The sequence below is a fragment of the Diplotaxodon limnothrissa genome, linkage group LG17 (assembly GCF_057381915.1).
Source record: "Diplotaxodon limnothrissa isolate DT_005_m linkage group LG17, D_limnothrissa_male_GT1.1, whole genome shotgun sequence".
Taxonomy (NCBI): Eukaryota; Metazoa; Chordata; class Actinopteri; order Cichliformes; family Cichlidae; genus Diplotaxodon; species Diplotaxodon limnothrissa.
This window is the reverse complement of record NC_140612.1, coordinates 32,539,380-32,553,953: the sequence shown is the minus strand read 5'-3', so window position 1 is coordinate 32,553,953 and position 14,574 is coordinate 32,539,380. Positions and strand designations below refer to the sequence as shown.

At 41.2% G+C, this 14,574-nt stretch overlaps 1 protein-coding gene across 1 annotated transcript; it reads left to right on the top strand.

The window, feature by feature from the left end:
- Positions 1 to 248: 248 nt before the first annotated feature.
- Positions 249 to 11,739, top strand: nudt4b (nudix (nucleoside diphosphate linked moiety X)-type motif 4b). Its single transcript, XM_085375620.1, has 5 exons — positions 249 to 707; positions 8,412 to 8,522; positions 9,370 to 9,414; positions 9,573 to 9,660; positions 10,363 to 11,739. Exons 1-5 carry the CDS (start codon positions 609 to 611, stop codon positions 10,581 to 10,583), a joined length of 564 nt encoding a protein of 187 aa, XP_085231746.1. The 5' UTR covers positions 249 to 608; the 3' UTR covers positions 10,584 to 11,739.
- Positions 11,740 to 14,574: the final 2,835 nt, after the last annotated feature.

Genomic DNA, 14,574 nt, shown 5'->3' with positions numbered 1-14,574 from the left:
CAACAAAATGATCCCCAGGACCTGCTAAAATTCTTATCAGGAACCACACACTGGATGTTTGATAAAAAGCTCCCTCTTGTACTACTGGAAACAAAATAATAAACTTACGTATCAATCTATGTTTTAGTAGACGCCTAGCCCCGCCCACTTTACACAAACCCATCCAATTAGCTCATCCCCTCCTCAGAGGAGTGATCTGTATTTCCGAAACTCCGGGCTGCTTGTTCATTGTACTGAGTCAGCGGCCATACGCAAATGGATCCAGAGGAGGGCTGTGCTGTGTAGGCTGCACTCTACATAAGCTCTCAACCTGCGGGACTGCGCGCACATACTGCCGACTGGAGATCGCAGGTAGCATCTGGGGGCTTGACTTACACATCAGAGGCTCTGATTTGTGCTTATTTTCACAAGGACAAGCTTAAATCCAGGATTGTCTGACGAGATCTTTCATACATCCTCCGTTCCTGATCTGCCCATCGGGTGCATAGAGCAGTACAATGCGGCGGCTGTGCTGTTGACTAATTGGACACCCCCTCCACCTTTTTTTCTTCTTTTATTTTGCTTTTTTTTTTGCCGGTTCTTACTCAAGGAGGCACATTTCCAAATCAATGATGAAGCTCAAACCAAACCAGACCAGGACATACGATGGCGACGGTTTCAAGAAGAGAGCGGCTTGTCTGTGTTTCAAGAATGAACGCGAAGAAGAGGTAAGAAAGGTTATCCCAGTGTGACGCTGTTTTCCTGCATCTTATCAACAATATGCAGCGTTTGTGTGCTGTGACTTTGTGGCCTAATCAATCTGCATCTAGCAGCCATTCAAAGTGCACAGGGATGCTCTTTTTCAAAACGCACAACGATCCGTAATAAGACACACGGGCTTTGATTTATGGTGTTGCCTACTAGGTGTAGTTACGTGTTTGCTGGCAAAGCCACTGTCTTTTTGGTTTGTGTTTGCGTGCTGCTGATGTGCCTTGGGCCATCCAGTTTAGGCTAGTTTGAGGAGCACGTAGAGAAAAGGGGGGAAAAGCGGTGCTGTCGAGCCACCTTCACCTAGCATCATACGACTAATAGTACGTTTGTTTCAAAATAAAACACACGGGCAGCAGCGCAATGTGAAACTGCCCTCTCAAGTAAGGCGGGGCTCTTATTTTGAAAGTAACTTCCCGTTAGCTTTTCGCTAGCTTGAAGCAACGAGCAGAAGGGGGGCGAGGCGCTCACTTGTACGTTTCCTTTAGTAGAGGGTTTAACAGTGGCGTGGGCTGAGCGGGGGGGTAACAATATATGCCACAGGTATACTGCTAAATATATTTGTCAGATGTAAGGTCATTTTAATATGACAATAATGTAAACGTCCATGACCGAGCAGCTTCATTCACGGTTATGCTGCATCCCGCCGGCCTTGGGCGGGCTGCTGCGTAGCAATACTGTTGATTAGGATTTAAAGGGACCATCACATGTAAATAATGAATGGATGTGACAGGCTCTGATGGGCAGTGCTTTAGACCCACCTCAAAGGAGATTTAAGGTAACCTAAGGCAGGGCTTTAGTGAGACGTCCGCCAGATTTTAAACTACCATCGTTTTCTATTTTATTTTTTTTATTTTGTGGGGTGACTGTTTCCTCCCCCTTTTTTGCAATATTTTTTTGTAACTTCAACCCCCCCCCCTAATTATCAAAAGCTGTAAAAATGGACCTTATATAATGTCTCTGTCTGCTAACTGGTCTGGTTAACTGGTTTACGTGCATGAATGTTTCACCAGTAAGTGACAAAAGTCAAGGCTGTCCCCTGCATATTCTGGCTTGACTATATTTAGCCGTTTTTTGGCCTGGCATAAACAAAGTGTTACACAATGTGCAGTAAAGACATCACTGTCTGCTGTCACTAGACAGCCACTAAGAGCTCTGCCTAGGCTCTCCAGTGTTTGGCTGTTAAACACACCATATCAGGAATTTTACAAGCATGCAAACAGCATATCTGCTTGTTTGCACATGTGGACGTGGTATGCTGTTGTTATGTAAGATTTTTTTTTGTTTTTAAATGCGTAGCCATAAAAGAAATAGAGATACTGTGCAGAGATGCAGTTTTGCTTTCTTTAGAATTGTTTTGGTTTGGCCATTTTTACTTGCATTAGTGTACTGTAATATTGTGACAACAGAAGGATGTAGGTGACTACTACCCTCAGGACTTTAACAAGCATGTCTGGGTTTGCAACCACAAACATGACTCAGCTTTAAGTAAGAGAACTGATGTGATGCTCTTACTGTAACTGGGTTGGCACTAATGGTGATTTTTGAAGACGATTCACATGTAGTGTAAGCTTTGTAGTAACACATATACACTACATATAGACATGTAGACATTGGATACCTAACTCTGGTGGAACAGGAGCTCTAGATCTGCTCAGCTGTTTTTGTTTTGGAAGGGAAAGGAGAAAGCAGGGCCCATAAGGCCAGAGACTCTGTGATAGTAATAGTTTAACTTCGAACAGTGAAAAATGGGAAGCTGACAATTCAAAGAGACAGACAAGTTGGTTGAGCTGGTGGAATTACATTTCATCACCACAGTGCTAAGTTGTCACAACGAATAATCAAGCAAAAAGAGCCAGTGTTTTTATGTGTGTCTACTTTAAGTCTAAACATGTCAGTAATAGGAAAGCCACATATGTTAGTGTGCTAACATATGTGGTTAATGTGATGCATCATAGTAAAAGAATTTCAGCACTATTTTCCCCAGTGGTCGTCGCTTGGTATAATTCAATCAAATTGTGTGCTCACTGAATTATGTAATGTCCATGCTGCCTCAAAGCTGCAATATGGCTATTTTACAGTCACCTTCAGTTCATTTTGGCTTTCCAGCCTGAAATTTTCATTGTTTTGCTTTGCTTTGGTCCTCCCTCCTTCTTCAGCCTTTTGTCTGCCGCTGTTGGTCTAACAGAAAGGCCTGTACAATACTTTCTAGCTGGGCCATAAAATCTTCAACTACTAGAGCTACAGTTGCTCAGATTTGCTAATTTAGTTGTCTACCTTCTTAATGTGCTTCCAGTGGTTTAGTGTTTAACACATTCACTCGGTGAGCGAAGGGTCACTTGTTTGTTTCCAGACGCAGACAAAAATCTCTTCAGGGGTTGTGTCGGGAAGTAAAACTGGTGGCGAATCAAACAAGGGGAGCTACCTGCTCTGTCGACCCTTTTGTCTAAGCCAGAATTCAGTTCTTGGGTTCCAGTGACCTACCATTATCTCATGGTTAGCACCAGGGTCTCTTCGGTCAGTTTTGGGGGTTCTCCATGACCGCGCTGACTTGTTTGCAGATAATTTACATTACAGTGCGTCCCAGGTGGTGAAGTTTAAGCTAACATCTCAGAAATATAACAGGAATAACTACTTGGCTGTTTGGCCCTGAGCTACAGCTACTCAAAGGTGTGCGCAATGGAGTAGTATCAACGCTTTAGACTGAAGAATATATTCTTGCATTCACCTGAGTGTCACAAACTATGATTCCATATAAATGCAAAGCAGTTTTATAAGGTGATGATGTCACATGGTATTCTTGCTTGAAAGCCACCACCCCCATGTCAAATCTAGCAGTTGCCGTCAGAGGCTTTTAACACAGTGAATTTTAATGCCATAAGTGTTATCAGGATAACAGTTTTAGCAGTAACCTCTGTGTTTCTCAGATTTTACCCCATGGTTTGATATTGAAAGTATCCCAGCAAGTAACAAATGCTGTCATCATGGAAATGGTGGTGGCCGGTTACCAGTTTGAGAAGACGCTACATCTTAACATCAAGAATGAAGTCGCATGTGTTCTCTGCATTTGCATTTTGTGCTGTTTTCCTCCGAAGTTGCTTGTTTATGACTCTAATTAGTTGTCGTATAATGCAGCCACTATATTAATTTCTCAGCACCATCAATCATGTCTCCTGCGCTCCTCTTCTTTGGTGTCTGTGACTTTACATCATTCTGTCCTCCGGTTGCCTACCTGGCATGTGGAGCCTTCTTTATTTGACAGCTACAGGCAGTTCCCCATGGGGAGGAGGTGTTTATGTCCTCCAGAATATTCCTCCCTGCTGTCTCCGTTTTGAGGCCATGCCAGAAGACCGACTCTGTTTTTAACTAATAGTGGTTCTGAAAATCTTTTGCCTATTCATGAAGTTAACTAGTGTTCAGAGAGGTTGTGTAATCAGTGACTTCTGGGCTCTACAGCATACACGTCTTTACATTGAAGTCTTTAAAGATGACTCATGTGTATTTCATTGTGTATTTCGCTATCCAGAGGAGGCTTATAGACACACACCCTGTCTAAGTGGTATGCCACTGGTAAACATGCAGTGTTATATGTACATGGTAAAACCTCTGAGCAAGTTGCTGCTAAATTTGCATCCACCATGCAAAAAGTTACAAAGTGCCCAAACAGTTCATGTCTTATGGCTGATTTGGATTTCTGTGGTGAATCTTTGTAGGGGTTATGTCGTAAGCTATATAACCATTCATGCTTGTGCATGGCGTTAATTACCTTGTGGTCATATCCCACTGTTTTATATGTGATGCCAGCCACGATAGAAACAAATAAAATCCTAGGACTTTTCTGTTTCTTTCTCTCTCTCTCTTTTTTTTTTTTTTCCCTTCCCTAACGTATTTGTCCCTCATGTTTTGCCTCTTTGTAAATTCTCTCACATCCATTTCAGTGATTTTGGTTTGGCGATGTCCCTCATATGTGAGTCCTTATATCGAAGCTTGATTATTATTCCTCATGCTAGGGCGGAAAATCGTATCTCATTGATCAAAGACTGTGGCGAAAAAGCAAATGGAAATGTATAGGCTTGAACAGGCCAGTCACAATAGTTCCATTTGTTCCATTTTCATTTATTTACATTTCCAGGTAGATGCACGCCAGATTACACTGTAAGGTTTCACAAGGGTTTTGTAGTTGTTGTTTGTAGTGTCACCATTGGCATATATTTACCAAACAATACTTTCTTTTTGATACTAACATGCATGTGGTACATCAATTATCAATAATGTTGCCCTGCCACCTTTAGGGAGGTTTGTCAATCTTCCTTCTCCTATAAAAGAATTAAAACTTGGAATATGCTTTTATGATTTCTTACGTTGTCAAAGGAGGGAAAAAAAGCAGTAAACAGTCCCTCCCCCAAGGCAATTTTTCTCTTCTTTTTTTATGGCTAGAGAGTAAACATATATGTAAACCAAATAATGTAAACAGTGTAAGGAAAGGTTAGTAAAAATACATATTGGTGGAAAAAACTATAACAAAATACAAACATGAAGGAAATGTTTTCAGTCTTAGTCTTCCAGTTTTTTATGTTATGCAAAATAACAGCTTCTGTTAACTAAGGTAAGAAAGACTCCCTGCTTGAACTGTATGTTGACCAATCTTGGTTACGTGCTTATTCTGCCCCTAAAGACCCATTTTAAGTAAGTAAAGTTTATTTATATAGTCATTTGATGGCTTAAAATACCCTGCCTGTTTTTGACTTCTTAACCCTGGAAAAATCGGTCTAGTTTTGCTTGTTATTTTTTATAATTACAAAAAAATCAAATTGGAGGAACTGTAATAACTCTGCCCAGAGGCCTCTCCTCTAGCCCGACCTTCTTTCTGAACATAAGTGGGTTTTCAGTGCTCAGAGTTCACCATCAGCTGACTGTTGACCTGCCATCCAGGTGTGAGTTATTTTGTTTTTGGGTTTTTTTGGTCTCTTTAAATTGTAGCTTGTGTGCTGTTTTTGTACTAACTGGTCTTTTTGTTCGGTGGGTTGCTATACAGCTCAGAAGGCGGAGCTTAGTTAATCTATACTATAATTATTATTTTTTTTTTTTAGTTGATAACGGGAATACCAGTTCACGTGACTGTTCAAGTTACTGAAAATAAATGAACAAACGGTTCAAATAAAAGTGTAATAATGATAATTATATAAAGGAAATGGACATATTTTGGCAGTTCTTTTACAACATGTAACATGGTTTCTTTTTATTGTGATCAAAAGGACTTGTGTTTGGGAAATTCTCTAAATTCTTGAATGTAGGTGAATGGCCTAAAGAGGTTGCAGGTCCATATTTGGCATTGGACAGGTGAAATTGTGCCCTACTGCTGCACTTCTGTATGAAATATGGAGCAGTGTGAAGAAGCAAACCTCTTTAATTAAAGATGGTTTGTAAAATGTAGATTCCAGTCTCTACATTCCAAAATTGACCCAACCCCTCTTTTCTTAGGGTGGATGAATAATATTTCCTCTTCAACAACTACAACTAAACGCTAAAATGAGCTTCGTTGTTGCTGCCCCGGAAACACCGTGTTTTGTATACATCGCGCACTCACTGCTTAGCGATCTCCCCTTAATCCTCGCCGGCTGCAGTTCAGCACACACGCACTGTTAAGACGTGAGGACCATTTGGCACACCCGTGAAGTCGCCAAGTCGGTGAGCCTGCGTGGAACCTCATGGCACAGTAATGACTTCTGGCAGGTGACATTCACATTTGTAAAGGAGGAAAAATAAAATCACTGCTGCACACTGACAAACAAAATAAAAGATCTCACTGGCAAAAGCCCTCCTGTTGTTGAGGGAGCTTACCGAGGCAGGTTACCAGGTTCAGCTTTGCACATTTCTTATAGTTTGCACCCTCCTGAGAGAACGGCATGCCCTGCACCAGTGCTGCTTGTACTATTTGTGTAAATGCCTCTTCTTTTAACGCGTCATTTACAGTCCATTATGTAAGCTGTACACCTGTCACATAACATAAACATCTGTTGTGTGATGCTTCTTCTTAACATCATCACTAGGGAAATCTTTGCACGCATGCACTTAACATCGGTTCCCCATCACCCCCACCCTAACCTGCAATCCGGGAATAAGCAGGTGGTTGAGTCAGGCATGTGAGCAAGACATCAGCCGGCAACTGATAGATAGGGCTCCAGTCATGTGCCGTATCAGTCAGACAGTCTGGTCTTCAGCCCAGGCAATTTAGAAGAGCCTCAGAAAGCCTCGTGTAGCCGCGGCCACAATCCCATTAGAGAACGTAAGGGAAGCCATACGAAAGCTGAGGTGGGATTAAGCGACAGGCTGACTTCTCTCACAGATTACTGCATATGAAGTCAGTTAGGTTGCGTTGTTCACCATCTGTTGCACATGCACATGCTCACAGATTTCTCACACTAATTCATGGACGTTCACTGTGTGGCCCCTTTGCCCTGACCGGCGCCCCCGCTTGTTTGTCGATGCTGGATTATGACAGAAAAAGGAAAAATGCTAAAATGTGCTAGAATCACGCTTAAATGAACCATCAGACTGTGACAGAATCCTGCTTTGTTTGTTTTTTTTAAACACACTTGTTGGCTGTATGTGTTAATGATGATGACACAGCTTCATGCTAAATGCGATAATGCTCATAGCAGCTGTTTTCGTGTTTCTTTCGATTGCTATGTGGATACTGCCGCAAACCGCACACACAGGCACATCTGATCTGTACGTATCAGTGGACACTGCAACTGTCGTGTAATTCAAACCCCAGCGGGGCGCTCGGGAGCACTGGCAGAATTTTAGGGGCCCCCAGCTGAGTTTACAAGCATTGTCCGCTGAGTTCATGTTGTGTCGGGACCACATGGACACTGGTATTAATTAGGGTTGAGTATTTTCAAGAATGGGCATCCACATGAAGTGGTGGGGGGAGGAAAAAAAAAAAAAGAGTAAATAAAGGAGTAAAAACTGGATTATTTGCTCAAAGAAATATATATTTATCTAAATGTATGTAGCATCTTTATGCAACTCAATTTGTCTGTGTGACAAAAAAAAACCCTTTTGTATAAAGTCAAGGGGATATGGACTACACTGAAAGTACTTTCACCTGGTCCCTTATTTAAATGGCGGCCACAATGGATCAGTCCACACTGGATTGATTAATTTGGTACAAAGCAATCATCCCATCTATGAACTAGCTTGTAGCTCCCGAGCCTTGGTTTGTGTTGTCTCGTGGTCTTAAATCTGGTGTTTCGCATTCGTAAGAAAAAAGCATGCACCATGGAGCATGGAGTCACTCCACTAAGAGCATTAAATGTGCATGGATCCTCTTAAAGAGATCAGAAAGTAGTGAAATAAGACCACCTGTGTCTCTCTACAGTCCACAGCTGTCTGCGTTCAGTTCTGCGAGTGAGTGTAATCCTGTCTTTGGCATCTTGTGAGCGACGCTAAGCCAACTCCAACCATCAGTCTTTTTTTTTTTTTTTTTTTTTTTTTATGTTTTGAGTCCCAAGGGTCATGGTTCATGTCCTCAAGTTGCAATATAGACCACTGAAACTCTGTATGCTCCTGCGTGCTTTAACTCCTTTGGTTTATTGGGGTTTAAGGTAAAAATAATAATTCAGTCTGCATTTCCTAAAGTTTTTCTTTTTCTTTGACAGGTTCTGCTGGTCAGCAGCAGTCGGCATCCAGACCAGTGGATCGTCCCCGGAGGAGGGATGGAGCCAGAGGAGGAGCCATGTGGCGCAGCAGTGCGAGAAGTGTTTGAGGAGGTAAATAAATCTGTGCCCTGACTTTGTTTTAATGTTACCGTATATAAGTCAAGTTTGAAGTCTATAAAGTGAAATAGGTTTGAAGTCTATAGGTAAGGGTGAGAGGTTTTTGAAGGGGTACAGTGTCGGCAGCTGGGTGAATGAGGAGCCTGATGGTATTTCAGAGTTCCCCCTGGTTGAGAACCTTGTGTTCTCAGCAACGTCAGTGGTCTAAACTTGGCCCTTCACTAGATTCCTGTGCATTCACAAACCCTGTAGCCTTTCCCTCAGGACACATCAGTGGGGCAGACTGACACTTGAGCAGATGACATATGTCTTAACAGTAATTTGAGGCCTGTGAACAGAACACAGTACATCTGAATTAATAAAATGACTGTTATGAAAGGGACTCTCTCATATTACTGTAATAACAATCTGCAGAATTCAAGCAAGTTTCTTTTTATTATTGTATTCTTACCCAGGTGATGACCCAGTACAGTATAAATGACAGTGAAATCTTTTATATTGATGTTATATGTCGACCTTTAACTCTGTAGCTCGTAGCTTTGCTACTAGTTTCTGCAAAAACTGTCATAGGGGTTTAATTTGTTCAGTCCTGATATATGTATTCTTTATTTGTGGGCATCTGTTGGACTGTCCTGAATGTTGAAACGCGACACAGTTCCCACTGTGTTGATGCAGAACGCTGCTTTTCTGTTGTTTTCACTTTCTATTCATCTCTGTGACTGATCTTCTACAGAGGCCATAGCTACTTGAGCCTTCCAACAAAGAAGTATACTCTGTGCTTCCCAAACACTACAGCCAGTAGAAATGAATGATTTTCTTTTCTCCTTTATCTTTTCCTCAGGCCGGTGTGAAGGGCAAACTAGGACGCTTGCTTGGTGTATTTGAGGTAAGCTTTTCACAGGACAGGACAAAATGTGCAAATTGTATAAAATCTGCAATTTTTTTTTTTACTTTAAAATTGGCAAATAAATGTAGGTGTGAATTGCATGATTTATTGCATCGCTGCATTGTAATTAAATATACATCTGTCTCTGATCCTTAAAGCAAAACCAAGATCGTAAGCACCGAACGTACGTGTACGTGTTGACTGTGACGGAAACCCTCGAGGACTGGGAAGACTCTGTCAACATAGGTAAAGTTTTGCTTCATGTCCTCCCCTTAAGCATCAATACTTGCGGTTTTGAGTGCTGCTGCTTACACCATACTCTGTATTTTTTATTTATGTGAAGACTAGAGTACTGCACAGAAACCACACTGGCAGTTACAACAGGTGCCTATAAATCTAGGCCACTGATCATTACTGCAGTGGTACTTAGCTGCAGTATATTACAGCTGTCAGTGCGGCGGACGTCAGTATCCAGTCTGTGTAATCCAAAGCCTAATGTATCCCCTCTGTTCTTGCTTTGAACTCTGAAAACCTTTATAGCATACGTCAGTTTGGTCTGTACATGCATATTTGAAGGTTTTCAGGTATATATATATTTGAGTTTCAAGATACAGTATCCATCTATATCTATAGTATCTTCACCCTACTTTAATGCATCTTATTAAGAATGCAAGTTGTTTGCCTCATTGTGACATTCTGTGAAATGTTTCAATCCAGTGTCACTGTTTTTTATTTTTTTTCTTCTAACAAGTGAAAATGGGGTAACCTGCAGAAGCTATTAAAGCTCACAGTCCACTTTGTCTTTTGATATGAAGTCAAATCAGCTTGTGGAAAAGGGAAAGAAGGGGTTACGTGGCTTGTTCTGCACAAAAGTTACAGTTTGTGTGACAGTGCACTTTGCTGGTGATTAAGAAAACCTGATCTTCAGTTCTCTGTCTCCCTCTGCAGGTCGTAAGCGGGAGTGGTTCACCGTGGAAGAAGCCATCAAAGTGCTGCAGAGCCACAAACCCGTTCACGCCGAGTACCTGCGGAGGCTCCAGCTCAGCTGCTCTCCCACCAATGGAAACTCCATCCTCCCGAGCCCCTCATCAAACGACAACTACCCCCATTACAGCGCTACACCCACCACACCCTCGACGGGCAGCGTGCTGGGCTCCTCCTGCAGATAGGACTGCAACTCAACCTCCTGTCCTGTCTAGCTGAGACAGTTCACCTAAAGTCTGTACAGTCTCGTGCATGAATCTAAAGACTTTTTCAGAGTTGTGGCTCTTCTTGTATGTATAGTTTCTAATCTTAGCTGCAGGACAGACCAAAGCCATTGCCAGAGCCGTGTTAAAGACTGAGCAGGAGAAGCTGGGAACACTCTGGCAGAGAAACTGTGATTGTGGCTAAATCGAACACTTTTCTTTTGCTGGCAAACGTCAGAATGAGGAGCTGAAGTTTGGGACGAAGAAGCTGCAGACTCTGCTGGTACGAGTGACCTCGTGAAGGAATGCCTTACAGAAACTTTGTATGAATGTGGTATTGGGGTTGTTTTGTTTCACTGATGGTCCTTTTTATGTCGTTTTATTTGAACGAATATGCTGCGTGAATTCTAATAAAGCGTAGTCGACAGTGTTAATTGGTAAGAGACGGACACGTTGCATTTTAATGTAAAAGCGTGATTTCCTTTCCACCATGTTAACCATTAACTAATGACAAAATACAGTTAATTGATCTAAATTAGTATTTTCACTTAAACTTGGATGTTGGTGTTAACAAATGCAGCTGGAGTGAAGGTACTGGAGTATTTCAGTTAACCATTAACCTGTAAAACAAAACAAAAAAAAAAGTTTCTACCTCAGTGAGCCTAAACTGGATATGATGATCGCCATGGTCATGTCACAGAATGATAGCACTGCTGTGTTTATAGTTAAACATGAGCCAGTGTCTGCGAAGTTGAGTGTCAGCCAACCTTGACTGATCAAACACTGCTCTGATGTCAGTTTATGACCACATACCCTTTTCAGTGCTCAGTGTTTCCCCACTGAAAAGTATTCAGAAGTGCAAATTACGACCTTGCTGGGGTCGTGTGGCCGGGCTCAACTTGAGATGCTTGGAGGGAGGGAAGTGCATTGCTGTGATTTATGCTGAATGAAAACAATTGAATGATTGTCTGCTTTTCCTTTAACCAGCAGCAGTTTTCTCTCTCTTGTCTCGTGGTGCTGTTTGAAGAATCTGTCCACTAATTACATTTCCACATAAACTATGATTGCTTTGTCCTGTGTTTGCATAGGGCTGCAATTAATGCATCAAATGACTTGACAATGACTTTTTTTTTTCTGTTTTTTTCCCCTGTTGATCTGTTAATGTCTTGGTTTATTCAATGCTGCCGGGGGAGGGGGGAATATCTACTGGATCAGTGAGTTAAGCGATGCAAAGCAAAGGTAAAATGATCCAGTGACAGTTTGATTCAAAGAAAGATTTGTCATTCTTACCATTTCCAACACAACCTTTGGCCTAAAAAAATTATTTATTTATATATATATATATACACACACACACACACACACACACACACACACACACACACACACACACACACACACACACACACAAAAAAGAGAAATCCATCTTCCTTTTCAAAAGCCAAAGAAAAGTGGCTCACCCCAGCTTTTAAATGTCACGTTTCCTCCCTGAAAACAGACTCCCACTCTCTCCTGCTTTGACGGCTGAATGACGACTAGTTACCACACGCCGATTTGTAAATAGCTTTGAGGAGAACCGCTGACAATGTGTTTTTAACCGAAATGAAGCTGTAATTTCTCTTTAATGTTTTATATATTTTTTTTAACAATGTACAAATGGCAGAAAAAGACCTGTAGGAACTCTCCCTGACCCCCCCACTGAATACGCACACTACAGGGTATTTGTATCACAACATAGTGACGTGCCACAGGTTTAGGATGTGAAGGTCGGCTGGTGTTTGTGTTGAGGTGATGGAGGGGGGTGCATCATGTAATAGTTGTATTAAAATGACTGACAGCAGCGAATGAGATTATATGGATGATAATCTGAAACTTTAAGATGAAAGCCTTTTTAACAGACACAGACGTCACACGAGTATTGACCCAGAGTAAACAAGGATTTATTTTTATTATTATTATTTTTTAATGCAGATGTATGGGACATGCAGAGGGCTGGTGCGAACATCAAAGATCAGATGAATGCATTTGGAAATGAAAACGGTGGTACAATCCAGGCATTTCTCATTCTTTTGTAGGAGTTCAGTCATATCTTCAGATTTCATGCCACGTCTCACTTTATCTTCCCAGTAGATGCTGCTCTTTCACAAAACCTTATCTGCAGTATCGTAAAATAATACAGCGGTTCAGCTCGCGTACAGTCTCGGCCTGTTTCTATGTGTGTCTGGACAGAAATATGTGCCAAATTAAAGGAAAACAGTTTGTATCCTTATGGGAGGTAAAAGAACTTGATGTTAGTGTTTTAATCGTCTATATTGTAGAGCGAGAGGGTGGAAAAAAACATCTCAAACACTGTTTGATTAAATTTGTTTTATTTCAGAATATGATTGTTTTATAATGTGAAAAATCTCTTTCTAAATCCAAACTGCACCCTACATTGTTCAGATTCTCATGAGGCGGTGATTCTTTACCACGCGCCGTTTTGAAGTTGAACACATGCGACTGTGTCAGACCACAATCTGAACGTGAGCCCAACTTGAATCCATTAATCCTGATGTTCTACAGCTCCCAGTCACATCTCCCTCCGCTTGTTGAGATGCTGTTGGATGCTCGGATCTTTGCTGATCTGTGATTGGTCTTACTGTAAACAAGGCAAACTAAAGATTTGTTATTGTTTATCTTAATATGCACAGCAATGTTTCATGTGAAAGTGGGTTAAAGAATTGGAGAGGAAAGACCTTTGGAGAAGAGTGCATTAAAGAGGAAAAATCTTATTTCAACAGTTGTTGAGGATTTATTTAACTGATTGCAGCATATACTGTTTTTTAAATGTTTTTATATGTAAGAATTATTTGTCAAATTAAGCCATAGTGTTTGTGTTTATATATGTATGTATGTGTGTTTGCTAGCTGATATACTAGAGTAGGACAGTTTTCACAGTGACAGGAGCTGAAAAATTACCTTTAGCAAAAGTTTCACGATGGAGTGACTATTACAGAGCCCCTCAGTCTGGAGAGTACAGCAAATCCACATTTTATCAAAGTACCTGAGCCTTGAGTGCAGCTTTACCATAAGGTTTAACACAGCTGAATACAGGCTAATGTCTCTGAGAATCGAGTCAGCCTCACACAGAATAAAATCTCAGGCTTTTTATGATTGTGACGGAGCTCTCACTGATCAAAGTCAAGGCTGTAAAAGTTTTTTTAGTAGCCGTAATTTACAACTTGTGAAAATCAAACGCCGGCTCCTTTGTCTGGAAGGGCATACCTGCTGGACCCAGTTCCTCGTATCCATCAGCAGTTTCCTTTGAACCCAACAGCGCAGTGCAGATCACACAGATCTGCTGACAAAGTCCCCACCGTACTAACAGTTAGTTTTGTTGTGTTTTTTGACTCTCTACACTATCACAGAGGAGTAAAAAATACGTCAAAATTAATTCAAGAGTTTTAACAAAAGTACAAAACCGAATTTGTGTTCTAAAGCTTTTTAAATAAGTTACCCAAAGAGATGTCTGTGCATGAGAAGATGGCCTTCATTAGGATTATTATGCGCTTTCAGCTAATAAAAGTGGATGGTGACAGGATTTTTTCCATCTTGGAGAAAAAAAGAATAAGAGAAAAGTATAGCATAACACCTTATCTGTCAAACATGGTGAAAGCAGTGTGATGGCACTGACATGGATGAAAGTAGAAGTGGGCCACTAGTGTTTGCTGATGGAAGAAGCAGGAGGAATTTTGTGCCAAGGCAAAGAAGTAGGATGCTCTTCTATGGCCTGGTCACCTGATCTGATCGATTCTAGACTTCAGGCAGTTATTGATGACAAAGGATTTTCATCCAACTATTTAAAAAAGCTCCATATTTAAAATTATCCTTGTGAAGTCTGAACCATGAAATAATGGCCAGAAAATCCAATTTTTTGTTTAAAAAAAGTGTTTGTAGCTTATTCAGCTATTTCAAGTGTTTATTGAACCTTGCA